General features: G+C 40.0%; 1 protein-coding gene across 1 annotated transcript in view; it reads right to left on the bottom strand.

Moving 5' to 3' along the window:
• LOC104462792 (protein-methionine sulfoxide oxidase MICAL3-like) overlaps window positions 1–22929 on the bottom strand; it is a gene marked incomplete at its 5' end in the record, with an annotated part of 35750 nt that overhangs the window by 4630 nt on the left and 8191 nt on the right. The window contains 5 exons of the mRNA XM_010074895.1: window positions 13535–13628; window positions 14264–14371; window positions 16165–16215; window positions 19784–19878; window positions 20807–22676. Coding sequence (XP_010073197.1) covers window positions 13535–13628; window positions 14264–14371; window positions 16165–16215; window positions 19784–19878; window positions 20807–22676 — 2218 coding nt within the window. The remainder of the gene's footprint in view (window positions 1–13534; window positions 13629–14263; window positions 14372–16164; window positions 16216–19783; window positions 19879–20806; window positions 22677–22929) is intronic.

Genomic DNA, 22929 nt, shown 5'->3' with positions numbered 1-22929 from the left:
ATAAGCACAGATAACAGGTAAGAAGTAGACTGAGGTACTGCTGAACTGCTAATGAGTTGTACAAATACCAGGCAGGAGGTTATTGTTAGTGTACATTTTCCTAATGTAAATTTTTCAATCACAGTCTTTAAGTGAAAGGTTTGTGAACAAGATGTCAGGATGAGCAGAGATGAATATTTAACTCCTGCTGATAAATGTCAGGGGTTACAAAAAGTCTCGCCTGCATGCATAAGACACCAGCTGTAAGCAGCTACCCTACCTTAGAGTTTTATCAGGACCATGCTCTTATCACCATGGCAGCATCCACTGATGGTAAAAGTGTCTTTTTTAATGGAAAATAATTTCTTCAGACAGGGAACGTTACAAGGAGAATCTGATTAATGTGGAACCAGCCTGCCAGGATCTGCTGTGTCAAATATGGTGAGTACACATGTACTCAACTGGACTATCATGCTTAGAGGGGAAAAAGCTTTTACATGGATTAAAAAAGTGATTCACATCAGGGTCTGCAGGGGCAATGACCAACTGATGGCTTTGCAGAGTTAAAAAGGTAAATTTAAAGCTCTCCCTTGACATTCTCATTTCACAAAGCATTTTAAAGCTTACTAGTCCTGTTAGCACCCATGACTTACTGAATCTTTTTAATCTTTTCCATCACCCAGTGAAGGACAAACATTTCTCATCTCTAAAATAGTTCATCTGTTTTAACACTGAGAGTTTTCTTTTCAGCTGTACTTAACATTACAGAGATAAAGAACAGGAAATAACCAACATCACTAATAGTTACAGGAGAACATATGCACCAGGAAGATGATGGGCCTGAAACATCAGAACTAGCAGAATGGAACACTTACTGCTCTCAATGCACAACTGCATTTATAAAGGGCAGGCATTTCTGTGCTGGCAAAAGGCATAAACTCCAAAACAATAATATGGTAAGAATAGCACTTATTTTGGAGAAGTCAGCAGAGAGAGAGAGAGAAAGCTTTACAGAACTAGACTACTGGTGAACCGGGAAGGCTTTAGAAGGGACCATCACAGAACTAGAGCAGCACACAAAGGACACACTGGAGTGAAAGGGTGAGCACATTGGCTTCAAAGCCTGTGACTGAGCAGTGCTGCTTTCTCAGGCTGGAAGAAACCTCTGTACTGGGAGCAGGAAGGGGCAACATTAGGAGAGGTGCCACAGTTGGCCATAGGACAGTTACAAATAAAGCATCATACCAACATTGGTTGACAGTACCAGAACCTTAATTCTAGTTGTTCAGAATTTTCCAACTTTATTTAAAATTAAAAAAATACAACAGTTTTTTTTTTCCTACAATTGCCATTTCACAGATCAGGTTGCAAAAGCAAAAACAAACAAGAAAAATCCCAAACCACAAAGGCACTGTGAAGAATAAGCTTCCACAGAAATTAGAGAATTTAGTGAATGATACCTATTATATTTTTTATTTCACATCCTATCTTTTTCAGCACAAATTCTTCTATATATTCTTTAATACTCTAACTTGGTTCTGGGGGGATCAGGAGATGGACATTTAACTATATGGAAAAATTCACTTCAATTTTTCAGGGTTTGAGATTTCATTCAGAATTGTGTGTATGCATGTGTGTGTAACTCAAGCACAGCTATATTTATACATTTCAAACCACGGACATATAGACTTGGTGAGGAATTCCCAATTTGCCATATTTGATCTGAAAATAAATACCTGGTATGTGAAAATGCCATTCATCTCATTGTGACATGACCACAAACTACTAACTTTTGTCATCAATGAGGAAGGTCTGATCCTAGGAGACGATACCATCTTTCATCTCCAATAAAAAGCCACAGGACTTACACAGCAGAAGGCTGCAACACAGAAGCCACTCCCTGCAGTTGTGTTTTCTACCTTTGCTCTTAGTTGTTCTTTTTTTTTTAACAGAAATATTATCTTCACACTTTTGTCTATTGAAAACATGTCCTTGAATCAAGTTACAAAGTCCACGATATCTACAATAGTCCTGCTATGTTAACATTGCTTTTCAGTAAGATGATGAACATAACCTGCACTATTAAGACTCTTTCCAATTACTCCAGATGTAAATTATAGTTGCATCAGTGAATACGTGTCATATGATAATTACAATTACTTTGGAAACAACTTCTGTCCAGCCTAGGATGACTAACAAGGCTTTAAAAAGTTTTCTTTATGTACTGGAGGTCCTAAACAGCGAGGACAGAGTGAAGTACAACATGAAAACTTACCTCATATGGTTCTCTAAAGCTGTGAAAACAACACCAATTATTATGCTCTAAAATACATATAATGCAGTAGAATTTTAAATACATTTTTAAAAACTTCTCTAAGGTGCTACTCATAAAAACTGGCTCCCCACCCCTGCTAATAAAGAGTATCAATACAGATACTATAAGCAGACTGAAATAGGAACTTTCTAATTTTAAGAGGAAAACTATTTTATCATATTTCCTGAAATGGAGAAAGATTTTTCATTGAGAGTAACAAATCTTTAAGTGTATTCCATATCACATATTTCAGTATCCCTTCGGATGAACTCTTTCAACAAAAGGCCTCTTGAATGTTTCAGCAACAGAGAAACAAGGAAAAAAAAAGATCGTGATAAACAGAAAAAGCATTCCCTCAGCCCAATGATAAGTTTAGACAGTGAATGTACCATGAGATCATTCACAGTCCTGTCAAGGTTATTTTTTTTGAAAATACAACTTCAGAGCAAGAGCTCTCACTCTGTATATTTATGCTTAAAGACAATCCTGGGAAAGGGCTATACTCATCCAGTACTGTTAAAAGGAGAACTATACAACACCCTAGTTCCCAATATGGTGTTAAAAACTCTTTCATCTACCTTGCCCTTATCACTTGTCCAATTGCATACTGAAAATCCTTACATGTTGTCTTGTTTCTCTCAAAGCCATCACTAGTCCTACAGTATATAGTACTATTATTATTATATTATTGTTTAGAGAAGAGACATGACCACCTCGCGGGCTCATTAAATTAAAAACCCATGATCATCACTGCAAGACAATTTTCCTGTCCATGGAGTCAGCGCCAGACGGGAAAAACTCTTTTGATAAGCAAACTGAAAAAAAAAAAACCCAAAAAACCAAACCCCAAAACAATCCCCTCCCCATTCTGTTTAGCTCTCCTCCACCACCAAAAAACCCAGGCCAGGTGTGGTAACACAGATCTTCACAGTATGGGAAGAGTTCTGCCAGCAGCAGCCATACAAGCTAACCACTGCCCTGTGGAAGCGGTTCACGCAGAAGGAGCTGAAGGGTAAGAGAAGAACCATTTCCATGACCATTCACTTCTTAGGTTCCCTCTGTGCTGTCCGCAAGAGTCTGAGGTGTGACTATAGCTTCTGGACAGAAAATCATTAACTTTTTTTTTCCCCCAGAAAGGGAAACATAAGTTGTTCCTCTTCAATGCCTCTTCCGAATGCGTGTAAAGCCTTCAAAGCAGAGGTCAGCAGCCCAAACTGCTGGCAGGCAGAAGCATTCAGAAGAGCACATGGGATGATTGGTATGGAGCCAGGAGCTGCAGCTTGTTGAGGAAAGGAGCATGCCCCAGCTGCCAAGCACACTGAACATCCTGGAGAGGTAGAAGTTCTGCCTTGCAGATTAGATACATCCCATCAATAAAGTGACTGGAATTATCTTGCCTCTGTGAAAAGAGGCCTTTCCCAAATCTTTCTGGGAAATCTTTCATGCAGCCATGACAAGAAAGATGTTGTTTGCCATTGTACTTTTGAGAGATTGCAGACTTTGTTACAGTGGTGGATACCAGGAGCCAGGCCAAGAATAAATACCATAACTCCAAAGCGTCTTCGAAACAAGGCACAGAAATTGTATAGCTACTATGAAAATATACCTTCCTTTTCACTGTACATTGCTCTTTGTTACACAGGCTACACAGGACTGTTGTCTTCTTTTCTAGTTTTCATTTATTGAAAATCTATTGTTTAAAGAGCAATACTTCCTTCTAGTTTTGTCCTTCTGCTGTAACCACATAACACTTCATAATCTGAAGCACAATAGTAAAAATGATCGATGAGGATGAAGAAAGCACAGCAGCAAGCTTGGGGTGGCAGACACCATTATCCCCAAGCTACAGCTCACATTGATCCTCTTCACTATTTGCTTGTGGTATGAGAGCTATGATGATTTCTGAGAAGTGATGAGCCACCACAAATCAAAATGACTTGAACATATATACCAAAGTCCAAATGAGATTACATCCCTGCAAGCTTTGCAATCCAAAGATTGATTTCTATACTGCTGACTAACCAGGGCAGTTTGGAAATCAGCAACACTGGATGGGAAATCCAGCTCTGAGGCTAATCTTGGTTCTCGTGAACCATTATGCTAGCCCTTGACCTCACAAGCTAAGAGCATGACATTTTACAAATTTTTATTCTGCTAACAAATTCAATCACTCATTTACCAGGCAACTAAGAGCTCTAATTTTAACTTAGTGACTAAAATAAGGATCAGTCCAAAAGAGATCAGTAAGACAAACTGTGCACTGAGCACAGAAAATATCCTTTCTCATACCTTTTAAAAAATCAGTTATGGTCAGAAACCCAAGTACTGAAAAATAAAGCATTCCAACTTTACTATTTGGTGAAGCTGTTCAACAGCAGTGTTGTAGAAGAGCAAGACCACAGAAAGCCACCTCTTGCAGAACAGCATCCATGCAACTTCAAGTATTATAAAGTTGAGGGCAAGGATTTTGACAACTATCCCATAAGCACATCACTCAGTGTATCTGACTTAACAGGTTACTAAAACTGTGTCACAAAAAATATCTTCTAAAGTACAATCACTAGAAGAAACCTGGGGAAAACTCATAGACCACTGAATTGTCATGCAAACTGAACCACACCTTTACTTATCCAGCAGAAGACAGGAGGAAAAAAGCTAGGGAAAGCAAAAGTTGGAGCCAAATACACACACAAATGACTGCACAGCAGTCTTCTGTTTCTACTAGACCTCAAGGCACTTCAAAATGCAATCAGAATTAGTACAGTCTTGCACTGGCCCTGTCTCCCAAGATTGTTAGTTTCTGTGTGCAGCTGTGAGAGGTGTAAAGAAAGAAGCAGGTAAATGATATTTGTGTGCTTCCAGTACCTAACAAGTACTCTAATTATGCTTATCAAGTTCTGCTTATCAAGTCCTCTTTCCTGCACCAAACTTTAGCAAAGAAAACATGTTACCAATTCACTTCAGTGTCAAAGGCAGCTGCAGACTGCAAAAACACTGTTTATCTTAGAACTCCACTCCTCTTCAGGAGAGCTGTGTTTGCCAATCACAAGAAATAGGACTGTTCCCACTTGAGTATATCAGACTCCAGCCCTGCAGAGTTAGATCTGCAGGACTTTAAAGGACATAGTCAGCTCAAGTATTTTAAATATGTTAATAAGAAGTGACATTGTTGCAGAGCATGCTTTAAAAGAAGTACAAAGAATAAAAAAAAAACCACACTCCTCCCCCCGTTTACCCCATGTTCATAAGGCTCTTGCCAAGAAGGGAGAACGTATGTCTGAAATCAGCACTATCAAACATACCAGCTCTTTTCCTTACATCCTTCTTGCCTGTCTCAGCATACTCCAGCCTAGAACAAAGCAGTGTGGGGCTGTTTCCTCAATGATTCCCTGCTGAGTGCAAGGAAAAGGAAGCCGCTCATTTGAACGCAGAGGGAACAATGGAGGTACTTTACAGACAAGGAGCAAAGTGGGACAAGGAACCGGTGGGTAAGGAGGAACTGAGGCTGGGACAAATTAAGCAAGGAGACTAAGAATGCAAAATACTAAAAGAGAAGAGACAGAGAGAAGAAGGGAAAAGGGGTAAGGGATGAAAGGAGAAGGCAGATTTGTGGAGAAGATATGACCTACAGATTTCCAGACAAATAATGGTGGGTAGAAGAGGGATTAGAGCCCATAATTTCTGGGAGAAGGCCAGAGGCAAGGACTGAAATTGTGGGACTGAGTCAGTGGGAAGACTAGACTATGAAGAGCTAGTGGGGAGTAAGAGGAGGTCTGATGGGCACAATACTAGGATTTCTTTGACAAAAAGGTAGGCTTAAAATTAAATGCTTGAAAAGCAGAAACTGGTACTGAGAATGATAATGGAAGTGGAGTAAGGAGCTTTGGATGGAAAAAGACAGGATTAGAACAAGGACTGTCTGGAAAGAGTAAATAAAAGGGACAAATGGTGTGTGTCCACCAGACCACTGCATCTTTCCCGTATCTGGCTCAGAATCTGTGTTTTCAAGTCTCACAATTCCACAGCTGCTGGCAAACATCTATGAAATCCACTGACGGTGTCCCATTTCCTCTCCATGAAGATCTACACAGAGGATGACAAGCTAGTGTTTCTACCAGTCATTCCACAAGGGCAAGAGACAGAGTTCTCTGCAGTGGATCTAAAGATCATAAATCTGTTGATACCACATAATACAAAATCTTAATTTCAGTTGACTTTGCAAGCTTTGTAATGTTTTAACATAACCACATATACGATATACACATAGGAATAATTACTCAGAATTGAAATGTGACCATCTGTAGCGTGAAATGAAACATCTGTTTTACAGCAACGGTACATGACATTTCAGAACAGGAAGAGAGAATTATGGCATCTGAGCAGAGGAACAGGGGTAGTTAAAATGGGAATCTGTAATCCTGCAAACTGGAACTCGAACAAGGATGTCAGAAGTTACCACTCCCTTGCAGAAGTTGTTGCGCAATCTGTAACAACTAAATGAAACTCAACTCTCATTAGTGTAAAAGAAAACTCAGACCAGATTAATGCCCTAGTAATTAAAAAATTATTACCAACTTACAGATAACTTTTGAAAGTATTTTGCAATTTTGCTTATCATTCTACTGACAGCATGACTGCAGAGTCATGCTTATGCCTCAGAGGTACAAGTTTCCAGTAGAATAATTAACTACATAGCCATGCTAGCTGCTTGTAGAGCTCAGCAGGACCATGCAGCCACATGGTGCTCTGGGGATTTTAATGGCACTACCCCCCAGATGCAGCATCCTGCACAGACATGGTAATTTTGGAGCTGAGCTCTAAATCTGCCACTGAATAGTGACAAGTATCATCAGAGCAACGTATCCTTTCTGGCAAAAGTGCTCTGGTAGCCCCAAAAGCAAATATAAAACAAATTACAGAGGCAACAAAACAATACTATAAAGCCACATACTCCAGCAGGCTACACTGGCTCATTGCATTTAAAGGGATACTGCCCATTACAGTTTTTTAAAGTTTGTTTTGAAAAAGGTATTTTTTTGAGATGAGCAGAAACTTGACATAGTTCTAAAATATATCAACCATTTTTAAAAAACTTGAACATTGTCTCGGACTGTTGGAAGCCCAAGTGACTGAGTCACCATATAAATAAAACCAGCCTGTAATAGAAGATCAAAAATGACCACTCTGGGGTGACTGTCTGAGCTCAGAGAAACAGAAAAAGCAAACAAGGTTTGCAAAAAAGGTTAAAGTAAATTCAATTTTAAATTCAGTTTTTTCTGCAACACAGTAATTTAAGTGACAGTGTCCCTTTAAGTAAAGATTATTTTGCTTTTCTTAAAGCCACTATTAGTGATTTTGATGGGATCGCTGTCTCTAAAGAGGCATTAGGAGGAGAAGCAAGAGGAGGGAGAGGTATAGTGGAAATAGCATTAAATAGGGATAAGGGTCTGTTAAGTGTAATTCAGCATCAACCCTTTTACAGCTCCTACTCTGTGCTCACAGAGTATGTGCCAGCCCTGATGGGCGTAACTAGGAAGAGTTTCAAAGTGTCTCTGCAGAAGATACACCAGGAAAGAATGCCAGAGGGACTGAACACTGAACTAAGCACAGGGCTAGCAGAGGACTATCACATCGAAATTAGCACAGGGGAAGTGGGCAACAAATTAGGTCTATTTAGGAGAAAAGTCTTCCATTTTTAAACTTGAACTCAGGTGGATGTTCTTCAATAAAAGCCTATTGTACCAGGACAATTTGGAGTCATTCCCAACAGACAGCTACAATTAAATACTTTGTAGGGCAGCCTCCCGCTGAAGGAGGAGAAAAAAATGACAGTTAAAAGCTTGGGAAAGATTACGTTTAAGGATCAAATGCAGAGCACAACAAAATCAGGGGAAGATTTCTAGTAATGTGTCTTGCATCAGGCCTAGAGTGTGTGGATCTTCCACCCTGCAGAGCTGGACTGTAATACACCCCCTCAACAAAAACACAGCTTAGATCAAGCAACTTTATATTCTGAAAGACAAATGAAATTAAACTCTGAGATAAAAAGGCATCCAAGCAGAGTTGGCTTTCTCTTGGATCCGCTGACAGATGTGTTCATTTTATAAGAATAGATTAAGGATGATTAAACAATCAAAGAGAATTTTAATTTTCAAGATCGGTAAATGCTAAACAAATGCAATTTGCAACCCAAAAGTTATCCACCTACTGAGGGATTCAGGAAGTAACATTAATTAAAGAAATGCAGAACCATGGTGCAGGGCAATGACCAAATTATAATTGCCATGTGAAAAAAAGAGGTAAACACTGTAACATGTGTTTTAGTTCTAAATAAGATATTAAAAGAAAATAACATAGCAAAAAGCTTATTGTCTGTGTAGTGATGCCAGCTAGGCTGACTGGAAACTAACAGCAGATTCTACCAAAAATGACTGGAACTCTTAGCAGTAGATTCTCTCCTAACCTTACAGTAAGACAAAACAAGAAAGAACAAGTATCTGTCATCTACAAGTGTTTCCAAAGCCCTTTGAGGGAGCATTTTGGTTTTGTTAGATCATCAACACACTCTGGCTTTTTTGGAAGAAGCAAATGAGCCTCAGGAGGGTAAGAAGGAGGCAATGGCATGCCTAATCCTTTACAGTGCTGTTAGCTCTTGGAAGCTGGTCAGTTCTGCTCTCCCCTTCATGCTAAATATTTTCCTGAAGCGGATTTCAATGGTAGCTGAAGGTGGCTGGAGTGAAAACAGTAAGGTAAGTAAATCTTGAAATAATCAGCACTATGGAAAATAGAAGAAGGAGCCTTACACATGGTTTGTGGAGCATGCCAGGATCTCCTCTTCCTGAGCTGGAAAAGGGGTTCTGCTATAGCCAGTCATGTGCAAGGGCTATTTCTTCTTGTTTGTGAGCCAAGGATGGGAGAAGTAGGTGAAGGGAGGGGTGGGGAGGAGTGTCAGCAGGGTTAGTGTCAGCAGGAGGTTCAGCTATACATACCACCCAGATGCAAGTCGATGAGGTCACTGTAATAAGACTCTCCCCAATAGTCTACAACAAGGAATTGGTGAAGACAGAGTTATTGAACCAGACACCCACCCTAGCCCCACACAATCAAAGCAATATATAAGAAAAAGACAGACAGAAATAAACAAAAAACAGGCAAACAAGAAACATGCAGCTATACATGTGGGCACATATATATATATAAAAATTATGTCTCTCCTTCTCTGTAAATGTACATATATGTACACACAGACAAATATATCACAAACACTTATATCGGGAAGATAAGGAGAAAATTCCCAGCAGGCAGGCAAGGACTTAAAAGGAGAAAAATCAAAGTTTACACAGAGATAATTCACCTATTTCAGTCTGCACCAGTACCTGACACTGATGTCTTTCCTGTTCGTGCTGAGAAAAGCAGAACTAGTCTTGTTGCTTTCATGCTGAGAAATATGTCAGAAGGAAGCAGTGTAATTTCTTAGATCGGCTGCAGGAAAGGTGTAAGGGTTGATTTCTTGGAGGCGAGTGAGCGGAGGCTGTGTGCGTACAGCACACAGGTGGAAGGCACTGACTGAGTGCTGACACGAATGGCAAATGCCTAAGTGTAGAAAGACGGGTATGTGTGTTTCTGTTAATGCAGAATCTATGCCAGGGAAGAACCTGCACAGGAGTGTGGAACAGATGTGTATGTCCACAGCTGCTAGAGACAGGTACACCACGAGTCTTAGCGCTGTGTAATGTTTCTCTGGGGAAAAGACAAATGGAAATATTGAGAGCACTATTTCTCACTGCATATGATTCATTTGATGTAAAGAGGTGGCTCTTAAATTTTTCAGTATTGATCTGACAGTAGGAGACATTTTCCTAGCTCTTAAAAATTACTATCAAAGTTTATGCTAAAGTAGGATAAGGGAGAAAAAAGGGTTACAGAAATTTCTGATTTTACATATTTTTAAGTTAATAATTGAAAAAATGAAAAATCCACACTGGAAATCAAAGTCATAAGCATGTCCAAACAGGCGAATGCACTATAATACAAAGTACTATTACATCAATAGCCATACCATTCAAGGTGTTTCTTGGGAGACAGCAGAAAAATAGCAAAATTCTTCACTGAGATTATCCTACTTTACCTTTGCAGTTAAATACCATGAGGCAAAAGAAATGGGGAGAGAGGGGAAGGAAAACAAGGGATGACAAAAGCTTAGACCACCTGTATTGACGACCTTGCCACCTGAAATAGAGCTTACATTGTCACTTGAAATAGAGCTTACATTCCAAATCATTCATTCTTGCAATGAATGCAACTACCAAAGGCTGAGATTTTAAAAGATAATCACGGAGAACTTATTAAGGCAATTAAGTAATCATAGGGCATGAGATCATTTTCTGAATCAGAAACTAAATGCTAGATCAAGCATTCAGCTTTTAAAAGAATAAAAGATGAAGTGTGCCTTGCCTGAGGCTGAGACAATTTAAAAAAGGAAAAGGCAAGGAGGTAGGCAAGAAGATGCAATTATTTTGTCAAAATTGAAGTTGACAATGACCTCCAAAATGTTTCTGAGTCTGATTAGTTGAATAGCTAGTATCATCATATAAATACTCCAACTTGACAACTATCAATCAGATAACGAGCAAAATTCCTGGGAAGAGTATTGAGCTGTCTGTACCTATTGGGTACGGGAAAGATGACTTAACAGGCAATGTGCTAAAAGATAATAAATGACAGAGAAGTAGTTCAGATGGTCTTGTCTATCTTTTTCTACAACAGAAAAAGAAAAGAATCATTACAAAGTACAGAATTCTGTTTCTTCTATCAGGATTTTCAACTATCTAGTAGTAGAAAACTACTGCTATTACTATCTAAAACTTCATATTCAAATACCTGAGTCAGTGAGTGATTTCTTTGAAAGGGAAGCTGAATAACCCATTAATTACAGAGCCTAATATGTGGTCCTAGAACAGTTAATACTGGTTGCTGTCTATGGGACAGCCATTACTTCAATCCTGCACTGCAATCCTTCTCTATATTTGTGGACAGCATATGTGCATAGAAGGCATACCTCCCACCCTCCCCCATTTCTTCCCCTTGTACAAGCTTATTAAAAGGAAAGAGGTTGGGTTTTTTTGTGAGAAGACAACACCACTTTATACACTGCCCTTCCTCTGTTTTTAGCTTTTGTTTATACATTTTCATTAGGGGAGGGACTGATCAGGGAAAAGATCATGACTCTACACCTTTACACAATGGTACTTCCTGTACGCAGTGGTCACTGTTAGGTCAGTATCTTAGGCAATGCAGATAACAAGAAAATTATATTGCCCTCCTGAAAAATTAATGGCTATTGGAAGCAGAAATTAATTGTACTTTAGAATATGATGCTGCAGACTTTAAAAAGAAGAAATTAAGTTATTTTAGTGCAAACTTATGTAAAATGTCTATGCAAGAATGGCTAGAGAGGTGAAGCATGGATTTACAATCTTGTGTTTCCGTCAACACAGGTTAGAACATGCTTCCCCCCCCCAAAAGAACGTGTTTCTTGTTAATCCCTTGAAATAACCAGATGACTTGAGGCTGCTGAATTCGTTATGACAGAGTTAAGTTTCTGTAACTGGAATGTATGATCTGTTGATAGAAACATGTTGAAAGAGCAAAGCATTCCCTGGAGACTTCCTGAAGAAAAGAGATTCATTTTGCAAAAAGTGACCTACAATTTCATAATTCTGCTAGAAAATTCACAAATACACAAGCTTATGTAAGACTGCTTCCATTTTGGGAAAGATCAGAGTGAGAAATTAGTTATACAAGGGTTTAATTCTGCAGTCTTCCATATAAAGTAGCAATTCTCTCTCTTGGTCATATTCTGCCCTCTCTGAACATTTTTTAGGTGTTCTATCATTCTTCAATGAGAGAGCATTCTATCATGAATGTTCTTTCAGCTGCTAAGATTTCCCACTTGTGCTGACATGTCTTACGTGAAAGTAATTTAGCAGCTGACTAATCAAGACAGACTTCCAGATGAAAAGAAGAAAAAGGAAAAGAACAATTACAGGTAAGAGAAGTGGGTTTAGTAAGTGCAGTAACTGGCAGGCCAGAGAACAGAGTGGGGATACAGAGAAAAACACAGCATAAGGAAGGAGGCACCACTGCAAAGAAAGGGTTTTTTGCACAAGGCTATTTTTTTTGAACTCACAAATGAAAAAGCCAGTCAGATCACAAAACCATTCAAGTCTTCAATGGTTTGCATTGGTAACCACTCAGTCCTGCTGCTTTGGCACACCCTTATGGAGCATCAAACATACCTAATCCTGGCCGAGTAGTAATTAGCAGGAAGTCACAACAGACTTTTCCTCTGGTAAACCTTCACTGCTTAATCAAGTTCCATCTTCACAGGCATAGTGGTGGCTCTTCAATCCAAGCAACAAGACAAAACATTTTCCAAAACCTGTTCCACTATTACCATTTCTCATCTCTGACCCTTGTAAATCAGGTACATAATCCTGGGCCTGTCAGGTATAAGGACACTGCATTTGCCTGTTGGATATTTGACTCCTTGCAATTGAGGATTATTTTTTCCAAATCATTATACTACTATCAGTGTTATCTGAACTAAGTACTCCTCCACTCGTATGCTCGCCAGATCAGATGATACTAATTTAATTTAAAATACACATAACACTCCTTTAACCACTTGACATGGATACCTTTCAGTACACGTGCGCATTTCTGCTCTGCACAACTTTTTCAGAAGTAGCCAGTGTGCTGGGCTGTGCAGTGAGGAAGATGTTCTGTGATGGTCCCTTGTAAGGACACTACTTTGATAATCCAACACAATAGAGAAAGCACACACAATTTCACAATTACTTCCTTAACACACAAACAATGTTCTCTTACTGTGACAGCTTCAAGTGAATTGCAGCTAGGAAACCCCTGCAATTGCCTAGCTGCAATATCCAGTAATATGTAGAAACAGTCAGGCTTTATTAACAGTTGGAGAATTACCTCCTAAGCCTCAGGCAAAGACAAGCGAACTAAGTCTCTGCCGACAGGGAAGTCCCAGAATTAGAAGAAACACAGGAAAAACAAGGCCTCAAAAAAGATAGTAGAAAAAGGAGAATGGATTCACATTGGACTCTATCTCTAGGCTGAAATGGTCCAATTGCCTCTAAAATCCAAGCAGCTATGGACGAGTGCACAAGCACTTGATAAGAAAACATTAAAAGGCAAACCAATTTCTGATGATACCTGCTTCTCCCCGAAGGGCCTTCTCCACAGCAACCCCTCTCTCCTCGAGTTGCCTCTGCTTCTCTTCCACTTGTTCAAGCTGCCGCTGGATGATCTGTTCAGAGAAGGATGGAAGAGAACCTCACCAACAGCAATTCTCTTGCTCTGTCTGCAGCACTTACCCTACACTAAGCGACTTCAGTGAAATCAGCCTTTTCAAAAACAAGTATTTGTATTCAACAATATGCTGTTTCAAAAGCTAGCATCACAGTCCCTCCAGTGACAACATCCTCCCCACCCCCCTTGCCTCCTATCCCTTAATTTTGCAAACACCTTGCTACTCACTTATTTGCTACAACTCCAATCACCTTCTTAAATGCTGAAGTGAAAGGTGATGCTATTCAGTCAGCTGAGCCCCTACCTTGAGTTTTAAACAAATCCCATCACCTATAGATGATGCCAGCAGTTTTCCAACAGATTCTCTGTTAATTAAAGGTTAATTTGGTAACACTTCACTCAGCAGCATACTCTAGGAGAGCAATGATAGGTGCAGCTTCATCAGGTATTATTGGACTATCACTGTTCCATTCAGTGCATGATGCTTTGCTCATCTCCAGCTAGAAAGGTGTTATGGTCATTATTTTTCTCACTGTAAAACTATCATAATAGCTTTCAGCCATTCTTCCTATGTCATTGTGCTTTTGCATAGAGTTAACTGTCTGCCACGACAAGAAGATTGTGAGACGCTACCTGAGCTCTGTGTAACCTCTTTAGCTCCTCCTGCTTGGCTTGTCTACGGGCAGCTTTCTGTACTCGCCGGGTCAGCTTGGCATTCAGTTCCTCTTCTGTGTAGGCTCTCTGAAGGAAGGAAAAACAGGGACAGATTTTATTTGCATGCTCAGAGGTATGGGGGGAGGGATGACCATTTTCTCTTCCAAAATCTCAGAAGGGAGGTGTTCTGTCTTTGCCATGGCTGTGTCAAAAGTCAAGCTTCTGTAGGCCAAGGTGTTCACAATGCAGTGAGCAGCAATTTCAGGGTCAAATCAGGTGTGAAGAATGATATAAGCCAACTGCAAAGCTGTGAATTTATATAATGTCCCACCCCGTCTTCCACTGTTATATGAAACCTCTCCCAAAATATCAAATAAATTTTTATTCTATTTCTCAGTAGATCTAGACAAAACGATTTAGTTAAATCTGTGAGTACCATATAGAGGGGTCACCTTGACTTAATTTTAAAAGAGGGTAAAGGCATGTCTTCATGAACAGTTACAGCAGTATAAGCTAAGAAATTACTATAGACTAGTGTAGTTGTATTGGTATTCCCCTCTCCCTATTTTATTCTGGAGCAAGAACATCCATAGTTGGGAGTTCTGTAATGCCTGTGTAAATACTTGCAACATTTCTATGAATTAAGAAGGCAAAAAGACATTTGAAAACAGAATGACTTGAGACAGGGAAATCCTATCACAAGAGCAACCCAACAAAACTGGCCAGTGTAAAACAGAGTAAACAACCCCTAAACTAAAACTAGAATATTACAACACCAGAAGCCATCCAAAAGGAGAAAGGCTATGTGTATAGAAATAGAAACGTATTTCCTCCTTTTCTTTTCTCTCAGTGAAACTCGTTTAAAAATAAGTAAGTCTTTTTAACATTAAGGAAATGGGGGTTGTTGGTTGCATTGTAGTCTAGGAGGACCTCCTCTTGTAGACTTTTGAGAGTGTCAAAGAAACTTCACAACTGCATTAAATGAACTACAGCAAAGAAAATAACTCTGTTCCCATGTACACATAAGCTTTAAGGGACAGCTGTAAACTGATGTCTTCCACTTCTGGAAAGACATCTTCTCCCCAGACAGTCAACTTTAAGGACAAAATATTAAGACAGACCACCCTGAAATTTTCTTTATCTAGTTATTGTACTGCTACATCAATCTATCTCTGGTTTATTGTTTTCAGTGGATAGACTAAGGTAGGGTCACAACTCAGACAGATGGTTAGCAAGCACCATCATTAAAGCTCCAAGTAGTTAACACTTCACTCTTTCTTTCTTTTTTTAAAAACACAAAATCCACAATTATACCCAAATCAGAAGGTAAAGTGATAGAGGGTGTGACTTTCCTATCCCATGTAACACTGTTGTGACTGTAAAGACAGGAGAACAAGAATTTCAGAAAGCAGCAACATTCCTGAAACAGAAATGCAACTTCTGTCTTGATTTTAGCTTGGTACAGAATTTCACAAAGATTTCAGTGAACTCAACAATTTTGAAGGATGCTGATTAAAGTGTGATTATTCGTTTGAACTCATATTTTAAGTATTAAAAAAAGAATACACATACATATTTAATTGACTTGAAAACCAACTTGTTCTGAAGCTCAAAGATCATCCACATCACTCTGAACAGTGGTACACTGCTGTGCACTGATATTTGCATGCATTCTAACCAGACAGACAATTCGGAGCTTAATGCATTTTTGGTAGACAACTTCTACAAATAATTTGCTGCCAGTGTCTTCTAACATCTCACGCATGCACAGTCAACATTTGTGATGTTAGTGTACATGTGATGGATAGCTACGGATTCAATGGGTTAATACAGGGACATGCAATGCAACAATGGCCAACTACTGGGAATGGAGACACTACCTTTGACGAATATGATCTCTTGAATGCCAAGGCGTGTGGTACATAAATCGACTTTAAAGGGGGGAATGGTAAGGGAAAAAAAATAAAAAAAAAAACATACAAAATGAAGCAAAATCAGTTCAACATTGAAAACAGATGCACAGTAATAAAACAAACCTGTTTTTAAATGAAACATAAGCAAATGCTGAACATGACCCAGGTTGATGAAGCACAATGGAACTTCTGTCTGCAAAATCAAGTTTCTAGCACCCTCCTGAAGGCAATTAGCTTTGTCAGCCTCCCTGAAGGTACAGTCAACTTGGAAATACCTTTTTCTAGAGGAATTATTTGGCCTTTATCTACCTATGGTTTTAATGCCCATTGAGCAAGTACGCGTACATAGACATGCAAAATTTCAGCTTAGGATTTGGAAAAATGGCATATGCTGAGTAATGTTTGGTCTGAACCAGCTCAGCCAACCACATATTTCTTTTTCACACAACTCTCCATTTGCAGTCTTATTTACAACCTCTCCTAGGAGTTGTGTTTATTTCATGGTTTGAAATGATCTCTACTTCATACAAATGACCACTTGCATTTAACTAACACCATAAATCTTCCTCACTGCTTTGAGACAGGAGAAACACCAGATGGGCTCAGAGTAGGTTATGTGTTCTACAGTAATAGAATCTCCTGGTCTAAAAAGAGAGCCTCCAGAGAGTTTGAGGAGCTAAAAATTGGAGAAAAGGAAGGCGGAGAAAAGGAAGGTGGAGAAAAATAACTGTCTTCTCTATCCAAGGACATTCTACATTACACTGGACTTGAAAATAAGGGAAGTAAACGACTTAGGGATTATAAGAGAGGTGAATTTTCCTTGTGTCATGAAGTACATTGTGCTATTCTGGGCAAACAACCAGCATTTTGCATTTTCACATTCAATTAACTAAAAAGAGTCACAAATGAAAAGCCATAGAAAAACTTCAGCATGTATGCAAACTTAAGTAAAAAGCAAACTACCAGTGGTAGTAAAACATACATTTCATCACAATACCACAACTGTACGGGAACAACGACAAACACATTCACAATGACACACATCCATAAAAACGAGACCCATATGGCATTTACATTAGGAATTCTTTACAAGATGCTTCTCTTGAAAGACACTACATTAAATGACACTGAATTAATTCACTGCTGATCACAAAGAACAGGCTAAACAGAGCAAGCTGTCTGGGAAGCAAGCTCACTACAATTACCAAAAAAAGCAGCACAAGCAGAATATCAATTTAGAGAAGGGGTTCACATAAAAGTTATGTGACACACAGGAGGTCAACTCTTACCCATAATAAGTAGCAGGAAGTTTGTAACTTAAAACATATAACCCCCACCTCAAATCAGTACAAACCCAGTTTTGTCAGTCAGTTACATTTCTTCTGACAGCAAGGCAAACTAAGTAAGTGGAGTTCTCAGTTTCGTTTCCTCTAAATCAATTAATTCTCAAAACTATTCTTTAGAAAATAGGCAGATGCTGAGCAAAGAAATTCTTAAGGTAACTTCAGCAACAGCAAATGGGAGAAAATGAGACACCACCACCATACCCTTGGCAGAGCTGCTGAGATATTTTCAGTATTAGGATTCCAGGCATCTGCCACTGTTACCTGTCCCATCCAATGCATAGTGAAGATATCTCTTCTTCTGCAAAAGCAATTTGAAATCTAAGTAGCTCAGCACGGAAAAAAACTCAAGGCATACTGAAGTCTGAAAACAAGCATGGACCTTACCAAAACCCTGCTTCCTACAAGGCAGAACAGTAACTCTGCAACTCTTATCTGAACCCCTGTATTGCACACCTGTTCTCTGCTAACCACAGGTACCTCATTCTTCTGCATCTCTTGGAAAATGCAGAATTTCTCATGAAACGCCTTGAGGGCATGCAAGGAGGAATGGAAAGGGGAGAGAAAAAAGGGAATAAAATAAAAACAAAATAATCTTTCTCTTAGAAGAGATCTATATCAATTAGGGAGAGAGATTAAAAGACAGGTAAGTAAATACAGAAAATTCCTACTTACTTTATCAACTCCTTCCACCAGCCTTAAATTCATTAGTTACTCTAATTAATTCCATTATATACATATAGAACTTTAATTTGCAGTACTTCCATACTTTTGCCATCTGAGCCAAGTATCAACTAGATTCTGCCATTTGAGACTGATTTGTGCACACTGGGTGACAAGTTTGAGACAGGAGGCACAGACACTGTGTCTGTAACACTACCCTTTCAGATGCTCTCTTCTTCCTGAGTTTTTTTTTTTTAAACATGTGAACCAGGCATCACCAGGAAGGGGTGGGGGGAACACATTTTTCATTCCTCAGTAGCAGAAGGGCCTTAGTGCTCTGTGGAGTCAATGAAATCTCTATTTATTCCTCCAAACCTCACAAACTCTGTCTAGCAGAGCTTAGAAGCTCTCAGGAATGAAAGAAGGGCTCTTCCCCATTACTATGATTGAGCAGTTCCTTAACATTTCTCACTAAAATTGAAATAAATAGCTTAAAGGCAACTAACCTTGGCACTTGCCTCTCACCATATATAAATATGTGCAAATAAACTAAATGTATTTTTCTCTTTGGGCTTTTATGGAGACCCACTGGTGTATCCTCTTTCCTCCTCAACAACTTCCTTAAAGCACCATTTAAAGTGAAGCTATTTTGGCAAGAAGGTCATGATATGTCTTACAGTATGGCATTATAGCACTAGCTAGGGAAGGTTGGTCAGCAACAAGAAATAGCCCTCTGAGAAGAAGCAGAGTTCATATCATTGACCACAGTGGAACAAGACCACCAGGCTAAGACCAACCCCTATGTGCTGACATTTCATAGGGGCTCACTGTTATGTATTTCAGCTTCACAGTTGTTATCTACAGAGACACACAGAAATACTCAGCAACTGCCAAGAAGTCCTCAAAGTGTCAAAATGTAAGAAGCAGCTGATGCACTTATCTTTTCTCCAGAAAGGAAAGGTAGTAATTCAGACTGTACACACTCTTCTCTCAGGAAAAATAAGCACACCTGCATGAGCTGCAAAGCTACAGCCTGCCTAAAGCTTACCTCTTAGTTGATGATCTGTCTTGACTATGTCCTTGATGTATGCAACAGTACATTCCTGCCTGCAATTTGCTTGGAATCCTACCACTTCAGTCTATCAAAGAGGCTGGTAAAACAATATTCTAAAATTGGACCCTTACAAAAAGTGAGAACTATCTCATTGTTATCTTTTTGCAATAACATTAGAGACAGTGAAATTTACTCATCTGCCATTAAATGTCTGTTTTCTGTAGATCATTGGCACGCTCACAACAGGAACAAAATTCATTATTCTGACTGTGATATTTGTTGTAAAGTAATGCTACAGTGAGACAACAGATCCTTCACATAACAACAGTGGGGAGTAACTTGCAATTGTGAAACCAAGTGAAACCAACTTTTAGGCAGAACAGCCAGCCAAGTTACAGGAAAGCCTGTTGTACAAAAGAAACGGTAAAACCAATAAAATTTATCATCCAAGTTTCTGACGTGGTTCTCTGAGCTTGTGATCTGCATGATGCTAGACCCATATAAAATGCATTTTCCATCTGCCTACCTCTCGCCTGGATTTCTGTGAGGAGCGTTCCAGAATATCGTCACTGGAAAGGTCAGAGTCCTCTGAGAAACTCAGGTGCTGCCGAAGCTGCAAATCTGAGAAGCCAGGAATAGAAAGGAGAAGTTAGAGAAGTGGTAACTATTCTTTCTGTTAAGATTTCAGAACTCAGTTGATAAGTTGTTTGACTGACCTTCAAGAATACTTAGTCTTTTTATGCCAATCTCAGCTGCTTCAGCTGGGATTTCAGAGTGATCAGAGAAGCACTGCTCCACAAAAATGATCAATATTAGTCAGAAGCTTCATTTTAAGAGAGCATAGCTTTCTGCAAATGCTGTTAAAAATAATCGTTGTGATTCTCCCTTTGTACTGTATCAATGCTCTTACAATAGATACAGCACTTGGATGACAGCAGCTAGCACTATTTTGGCTATTTGTACAAGGCCAGAGAAATGTAACATGTTTGCTTTGATCTCATTTATGGCTACCTTATTTACTGTAACAAAACTTGCCACTAAACATCTCTGCCTGTACTTGATGGCATGTGAGAGATTTACACGAGGCTGCAGAATCCTCACTTCACAGATCAGCAGACAGCTACCAGATTCCTGAGAACACAGGAGTCACTGCATCTCTGCAGTCTTCAGCAGCCATGGAGCCAGGTTGAAAACAGGAGAACAGACCACCCAAGGAAAAGATGAGGATCAGATTGAAAAGAGAGGAAATGTCACAAACAACTGATTCCAACAAACAGTGCTTATTTCTCAAACCAGTCTAACGCAGAAAACAGATCTGCCTCGTACATATCGATAGTGAAGCTTTTATTGAAGGATCCATTTTTTTCAGTGGCATATCAACTAATTCTGTCAATATGAAACGTACAATAGTTCGCTAGCACTTATCTTGATCTGCCCATCTGACACTGGGGAGCAGTGTCATTCAGCACAGTAGCTGAATGACAAAGTAAGCCAAACTTACTTTCAAGGATACCTAGGAGAAGTATGCAGAGGCACATTTTTATTATACCTGCAGCTGTAACCAAGGTAGAAGTTTTGTGCTTGCCAGAATCCACAGTGGCACTACTTGAGGGAGTACTTGGGCAGGATTTGTCATCCGTCTTTTTCTTCTTGTCTTTCTTATACCCAGAGAAAACAGACTTCCATAATGACCTAGGCTTTGTTGCTTCTTCTGTCCCACCACTAGATTTATCAGAAAGCCTGCTGTCATTTTTTGATTTCTTTTCCTTTTTGTTCTTACGAGGGGAGAAAAGAGAAGTTCTTTTCTTACTCTTCCCACTGGAGCCTTCTGAAGAGGTGACAGACCCTTCAGGTCCAGCCACATCAGCAGCAGGAGTGGAGAACTTCTCACCAGCAGCATCGTGCTTTCGTGTGGATCCCTCTGCTATTTTCAAGGCCAGATGCTTTGGAGAGTCATAAAACAACTCTTTGGTCTTCAAGGGCATAGAAGATGCCTTTCGTGCCCTTGTGGCCCCTGCAGCAGCAGCTGCAGCCATCTCCATGTCTTTCATCTTACACAACTGTTTAGCCAGGGCATCACGCAGTGCTTGGCTCTTGACAGACTTCTCTCTGGCTCTCATTCTTTCTTCAGCAAGCTCCTTGGCCTCCGCAGAAATTTCAGGCAACACTCTCTTCTTTTGGTTAACACCTCCTTCCATTGAGGGTGGACCACCATTTTCTCTGACCAAGGGCAAAAGAAGTGCTTTCTCTGGCCTTGGCCTACTGGTAGGAGGTGTAAAGAACTTGTCATGAAGACTTGAGTCCTCTGTCCTGTCATCGTATGTGTCTTCTACATCATCAGCAAATGGAATCTCATCCACACTCTCTGCAAAAGACTTCCTCACATCGTCTTTTTTGGCCTGAGTCGACTCTTTGGCAGCAGAGGTCCGCTCATGGCGAGAGGGAGCAGGAGGTGTTGATGCTGGTGTTGGAGGTGACCTGGCTTCAACCTCATTCTGCCAGACTGCTTGATGCCTCTTTCTACGCAAAGTGGCTGGTTCTTCATCCTGAGGAGGTGGTGGTGGCGGACTTGATGGAGGAGTAAGCATGGTAGAGTCAGAAGTGTTGAAGCTCTGGCTAGCCATAGTTCTCATGTTAGATGAGCTCTCCTGAAGGCCAAGTCCAGAACTGCTGGATACATCTCTCCTTACTTCACTCTTTAGCTCTTTTTCTGATGGAGATTTTGGAGTGAGCAGAGAAATCTGCTCATTTTCTAATTTGGACAGTCCCTGTCTTCTTGGGGCAGGCTGGGGTTTCACGAGAGGGATCCTTCCATCCCCTGAAATATTCTCGCTATTAAAAGTCTTCAGAGGAGTTGTCTCAAGGGCAGATACAGTAAAGTTTGTCTCTGGGCGTTTGTTTCTGTCTACTGGGGTGAGCCCTAAGCTCCTCCGGATTTCAGCACTCTTCATCCAGAACTCCTCTACAAGGTTACTCCGTTTCAAGGCTTCTTCTGCAGTAGCAGGGCTCCCCAGTTTTTCCACCTCACTATCCTGGCCCCTGAGGACCAGTTTGGCTAAAGGAGTAGACGTTAAGGCTGGGACAGGTTGGAAACATACTGGAGGCTCCACTGGGGATGGAATGGATGTTTCAGCAGAAGGCAAAGGCTGGGAACAGATAGGCATTTGAGCAGAAGTCGGGGATGAAGCCAGTGTTGGTGCTGCTGGCTGAGACTCTGCTGGTGATGTAGGTGCAATGGCTTCTGCTGATGCAACTGGCTGGGATAACACTGGAGATGGTGGGACCAAAGGGCTCTTAAATTTCCTGTCTTTGGGAATTTCATCCTTCGTTCCTTCTTCAACAAGGAAAGGCTCAGGAAAAAAGCGTGCCTCTGGAGATTTTATTGCACGGGATATTTCAGCCAGGGGATCTTTTACATCCTACAAAAAGTGTAAAAGAGAAATATTAATAGTCACTGGGCACATTAGAATACTGTTCCATTTTTGCTTTCAACAAAGTTAGCACCAAGGAAACGGTCCAAGTATCAAAACAGGAAAAAAACCCACACTTGGCATCCCATTTCCAGGCCTGGAACATCACATAGGATTTCTCACCAGGTGTGGTTCATTTTTCTGCCCCATTGTATAAACCATCCTTTGTAGATGACAAGGTAAAATTAAATTTTGGAAGAGA

Source organism: Pterocles gutturalis, unplaced genomic scaffold (genome assembly GCF_000699245.1).
Source record: "Pterocles gutturalis isolate BGI_N339 unplaced genomic scaffold, ASM69924v1 scaffold50332, whole genome shotgun sequence".
Taxonomy (NCBI): Eukaryota; Metazoa; Chordata; class Aves; order Pterocliformes; family Pteroclidae; genus Pterocles; species Pterocles gutturalis.
This window is presented reverse-complemented; position numbering and strand designations above follow the sequence as displayed.